Source organism: Podarcis muralis, chromosome 5, assembly GCF_964188315.1.
Source record: "Podarcis muralis chromosome 5, rPodMur119.hap1.1, whole genome shotgun sequence".
Taxonomy (NCBI): domain Eukaryota; kingdom Metazoa; phylum Chordata; class Lepidosauria; order Squamata; family Lacertidae; genus Podarcis; species Podarcis muralis.
Window position 1 is genome coordinate 60,761,324 of NC_135659.1, and position 6,000 is coordinate 60,767,323.

At 43.6% G+C, this 6,000-nt stretch overlaps 1 protein-coding gene across 21 annotated transcripts in view; it reads left to right on the forward strand.

Moving 5' to 3' along the window:
* Positions 1 to 4,943, forward strand: part of NFASC (neurofascin) — a 187,104-nt gene extending 182,161 nt beyond the window's left edge. For all 21 annotated transcript variants that reach the window (XM_077928985.1, XM_077928983.1, XM_077928987.1 and 18 more), the window contains one exon: positions 2 to 4,943. In XM_077928985.1, the coding sequence (XP_077785111.1) occupies positions 2 to 233 (232 nt within the window). In that variant the 3' untranslated portion in view covers positions 234 to 4,943. The remainder of the gene's footprint in view (position 1) is intronic.
* The last annotated feature ends 1,057 nt before the right edge of the window (positions 4,944 to 6,000 follow it).

A 6,000-nucleotide genomic window follows, 5' to 3' on the forward strand; every position in this document is an offset into this window, starting at 1 on the left:
GTGATGAAGACAACAAGCCGCTGCAGGGCAGTCAGACCTCTTTAGATGGCACGATAAAGCAACAAGAAAGTGACGACAGCTTGGTGGACTATGGCGAAGGAGGCGAAGGGCAGTTCAATGAGGACGGCTCCTTTATTGGCCAGTACACAGTCAAGAAGGACAAAGAGGAGACAGAAGGCAATGAGAGTTCAGAAGCCACATCACCAGTTAATGCTATCTATTCCTTGGCATAACGCAATACACTGAAACAACAGCAGCAGCAGCAGCAAGAAGACATATAGCCCGTGTGGGTCGGCAAAGTCACCATCAACAGAAAGCAACTAGGGTAGGACCACAGAGAGCAAACAAAAACCCGACCAGGTGGTCACCAGGGCCATCATCTCTTTCACAAACGAAGCAAATGGCATAGATGCACCGGCTGCCGAAGCAATCTTACTGCAGCTGAAATCTGAGCTGACCCACAAGAGACCAGTAGAAGAGCAGGATGCACAGATTCTACACCCCAGGCTTCAGAACTCGAACTGAAATAAACACCCCTCTATACCCCCTATGTCTAATTTGTGAGATAATGCAACTCCTTTCATTAATAATGTACACAGCTGATTTTTCTTTTATTTTTCTTTTGGTTGTTGTGTTTTTTAAAAGGCTTCAAAGTTATTCTCAGAAAAAGAAATGCCCAAACATGGGGGAAATCTGGAGTGAGAGGGGTGGAGATGAGAGTATAATCCCCCGGTAAAAGCAGCATGAAACCACATTGCGGAATCGGCTACTGGTAAAAACGAGGCTGTTTTATAAACAGGAACCTTGATGGCAATTTATTTCTGTCGGAGATCATTGCAGCCAGGCTCTGGCTTAATAATCCTCACCATGCAAGGTGTAGGATATTCCTTCCTATAAGAAGAAACGGTACTATATTGGGCTTTAGTGTGGAAGCTATACGCATGGGGAGGGGGGGGTACTTGTTGCATTGACCCAAACTGTCTGTGATCTCAGTTAGTGCTATACAAGTATTGGTTCTGATGCAGGTACCGCCGAGGCAAGGTTTTCATCCCTCTGCCCATGCTATTTAGCATCTTTCTCCAAAGAAAGAGTTTAATGGAAACAGTTGCATCTTTCTGCTAATCCAGGGTAGGAACATAATTGGGTTATTGTTTTCCTGGATAAATTATTGGGGGTGGGGATTGTTGTCCATTCTTGCTGAAAATAGTCATTCCTCCCTATGCTCACACGTGGTGTTAATAGCCACTCCGTGAACCTGCATGTAGCAGGAAAATGAGGAAGGGTGACCAGGAAAGAGCAACCAGTCTATGCTTTCCTACCGCTAACCAAAAAAGAATGGTACCCACTAAGAATAAACTAGCCTGGCGTTAAACCCGCCAGCCTCTTCTGTGAAAAGTTCAGGGATTTCCATTCCCTATATGTTTGATGCAAAAGTACAAAGGCACTCAGAATCCACCCTGATTCATCTTTCCATTGTTCCTATCATTTGCATATCAGTCAGGGTTACATATTTTTTTTGGCTTTCAAGGTAAAAGCCACTCTGACACATGCAGGGGCCTCAATTAGCCTAAAAGAGGCTTTTTCCAGTACTGAAATAAGCAGCAGCATGGAGCTCACCCTATCTTGTTAGTTACACATCAAAGGCACTCAAGCTAACTTGCTAACACGCAGCAAACCTGCTTTCCTCAGATACAGATTCTGTTGTGACACTGTTCTTCCATATATGCCTTAAACAGCTTCATGCTTTCCCTGAAGCTTAATAAACTATGAATATTTACCCGTAGATTAAGCCCCTGGTGTGATGGTCTGTAATCTGTCGATGCAGTACAAATAAGGAGGCTTCAGCTTGGTCAGTTGAGAAGTCATGGGTCATCGTAGAAGGTAGAGAGGTCCCCCCCCCCATAATATACAGTATTTATGGAATGCAGTATGTATTCTCTTCACTCCCTGCACTTTCAAAGTCAACAGTATTTAAAGAGAGAGATCTGTCTCCGACAGTTTCGCAGCTGTAAAATAACATTTAGGGAAAACTTCAATAGATGTTTCAGCATCATTGTGAAATGGAAATAGTTGTGACATGGCTGAACTTTCAAACTGGCTTGCCTGAAAGGTAGCTTTGCTAACAAGGGTGTTTCTAATGAATGGGCATAGCTGCAGAGGGGCAGCTAGCCGTCCCCTCTCCAAAAAGTAAATAAATAAAAATACTTAACTGACCAATTGTGCCACAGATAACTCGGTTCTTCCCCCCACCAAACAAAAATCATGGCTACGCCTATGGGCATAACATGCAGAAATGGGGTTTAATGTATTCAGTAAGAGGCTGGGAGACATCGAGACTTAAGAAGAAATCAGCTAAATGAAATCTCAAATGCAAGAAAACTGTCACCAACCCAGGGAAGCTTGTGCTGTGAGTCAAGCCAGGCAACGAAAGGTTGTGGCTTGGGGTTACTGTTCCAAACCACTCCTTAAACAGGCTACAATCTGTTAGTGGTACAGTAAATGTATCTCCTGGTCCTATAGTTTTGCATGCTTAATTACTCCCCTGGTGGATTTGTCCATTTTTTTTACTTTGATTTGATCAAATTAAAAGGATCCCCTAATTCTAACATTGAGATAGGGAGCCTGTGGTCTCTAGATGTTGTTGGACTGCAACTCCTGTCACCCCTGACCATTGGCCATGCTAGCTGGAGTGGATGGGAGATGGCACCAAATGGATGGGTGACCACAGGTTCACCCTCTCATGGTGGCAGAGACGCAACTTGGGACCTTTCGCAAGGAAACACGCACTACCACTGAGAACATACCGCAACACAACTAAATGCAGCTTGCATGCATTTGAACTGTTTGCACAGTGGCACCACTGAAAGTGGCACCTCCCAAAATGCTATACACATGTTTTCCAATCCAGCCCACAAACTACAGATTTCTAGCATTATGTATACTGTCCCTAAACTTAAGGCAGCATTCCCATATAGATGGACCTGGCTAGCTTTGGCCTATCTACAAGTCACAAGATAAAACCAGGCATATGTAGCCAGCTTTATATGAGACCTTTTAAAAACAACCAAATTTAGTCTATCGTACGTACCCAGCAGTGCCTGCAATCCTATTCTGTGCACATGTGTTTTTTCCTCCCAAGCCTCCCTCATACCATCTGTTTGAAAAATATTGTGGCTAAGCGGGTGGGCTAACTTTTAGTGGATGTAGAGATGCCTTGCAGGAGTTTGATGAAAGCTGGGGAAAGATTGAATTTTAACAAAAACATTAAATGGCTCTGTGTTCTTTTAGAAGGCAGTTCTGAAACCAGATCTGACAGGGTTCTGCATGCAATGCTATTTGCAAAACCTGCTCCAGTACCAGGCCATTTGCTTTCCTTTAACTGCAGCAGGAAGAATAAGTCTAACTTACAGTTGACAAAATATTGTTAGTATTTGCCATTATAGTCAGTATACTTACCTCAGGAATGGATTTGTGCTTAAGAGATGAGAGATGAGTTCGGAAGCTACATATCTTGTTATTAAAGCCCTATATAAACGTAACAGAAATAAAAGCTAAGAACACTTGGTGAGATGTTTCTTTATCAGGCTTGAATTCTCTCATAAGGAATAAATCAACTAAATAGGTTCCTTCCCTGAAAAGTCATTGAACTGCCAGTAACTCATTCCTTGTTGTATTCTCTGTGGGCGCACTTGTATAAATGTGGGTATGGTTTTCCCAGTAGAGAGCAAATTGCTCACCCCTGCCCTGGAGCCATTTAAGGATGTGTATTGAGATGGGTTTAGACAAGCTAAGGAAGCATTTCCGAATTATTAGAAGCCTGGACTTTTCCTGCAGCAAACTATCCCCAGTCCAGTATGAGTAGTATGCTATCCCATCCTCTAGTAATGGATGGGGAAGGAGACCTCAGCGGCAAGGGAGAGTTACATATGTGCTCACTGCTTTTTCTTAACTTTGGAATCCATGGGCCCTAATGCGAGAGCACACTGCATTCAAAGAAGAAAACAGCACAAACTGCTGGGGCATTACTACAGAGGGGGACATCTGCTGCTTTATGCCCTTCTTTAAGGGGCTACTGCAGATGTAGAGAACCTTGGGCCTGTCAGATGCTGCTGAACTACAACTCCCATAACCCCTGGCAATGAGCCATGCTTGTTAGGGTTGATGGGAGTTGTAGTTAGGCAGCATCTGGAGGCCCAAAGTTTCCCCACTCCTTGGACTGTGGGGACATTCCTGTACTTCCAAAGGACTCCCAAGCATTGGAAGAATGACGTAATTTGAAAATATCACAAATTGGTGAGAGTGAGGAGATGGCTGTCCCCACTTATGTCTCCCTCTACCCAGTAGATGCTTCCACTATCCACATAGGTGCCAACTCCCTGGGGTCCTGGGTGCTTGGACACCCACAAAATTCCCCATGAAGGGACTGGACACCCACAAATTTAGGTGCCAGGGCCATGCACACTACATGGCACCCATGGTTCCAGGCTCCCATGGTTGTGGGGCCAAGCTGCCACTCCTGACTAGCCACATTCCACACAGCACTAAGAAGTACACATTGCATGCTACCCAGGAGAAAGATTGCATTTCCCAGTTTTAAAATACAGTTTTGAGTGCTGAGAATATGCAACATTCCTATACAGAGTTCTACCTTGAAAACAACAACATATGGGAGTCTGAACAAATGAGCAGCAAAGGCTTTTATGCAAAATGAAAAGAGATCAGCTGGAAAGGCTCTTACCGTTGCTGAGTATTGAGGGAAACCAAACAATGGACAAAATGTGGCATGCATTGACGGCTTCTTTAACCACTGCTATAGAACAGACAGCCATAAGTAGACTTTATTGTGTTTTATTGAAAAGGTTTATATCTCTGTCTCATGCACAGTATTTGAGGTCGCTTCCATCAACAGCAATGCGTTTACAATAAAATAACATCTAAGACTATTGTTAAATGCAACTATGAAACCAGGCACAATGCATATTGTGTTGTAAATACTACTTTTAGTTAAGGTGAACACACCTGATGCCATTTGATCTTGGAAGCTAATGGGTGTTGGAGCTACTTAGCACTCGGATGGGATAAAATATTTGAGAGGGATGTAGGAGGCTTTGTGAAGTTAGGGACAAGACACAAGGTTTCAAATTCCATAGGGTGACTTTGGGGCCAGTTTGATAGTTGACTGGAGCAGAAGACCTGATTGAATAGGCTAAAGAGAGAGTGAACTAAAGAGAGAGAGAGATCCATCTATCTAATTTGAATTCTTCTCTTCCTCCTGTCTTACACCTGATAGCAGGTCCAATTCTGCAACATAATATTCATGATGGTAGGAGACAAGCATTTTCCTGTGGAATTGCCTTTAGCAGTCCCCTTAGCCCCATCCAAGAGACTAACAACCTGAACAAATCTTCACTGACATGTTCCACTTTAAGAATTGAGTGTGGTGCAAGCAACACAGAGAAGTAGGCAGCCATTGTTGAAACATCATCTATAGTCTTCTCGACTGCAAAGGCAGCTGAGATACAGGGATAGGGAACCTGTGGTTCTTCAGATGATGGACCACAACAACTTCCATCATCCCTGACCATTGGGCACACTGCTTGGGGCCGATGGGAGTTGGAGCCCAACATTTGGATGGTCACAGATTCCCCATCCTTATTCTAATCATAAGGACTAGTGAAAGATCACACTGCCAACTTATCACAGCAGATATGGAACCTGTTCCCCTATGCCCATCCTGCATACCAGCCAGATGTAGTAACATCTGACATTTTGAACAGTTTCCTGTTCCTGACTCCAGAGGTTATTGAGGTTTGGCTCATGTAACCACATCAGCTATGCCACTCAGTCACCCATTATACCATTCATGGCTTGTGTTGAAAACTATAATAGGTTTATTTCCATTTTTAACTTTACAAATAAAGATCTGACCCATGTGTCTGTTATGCAGGTCCTTCATGTTTTTGGGAAATTGCAGGTAGTTCCAGATGTTGTCGCCTGCCT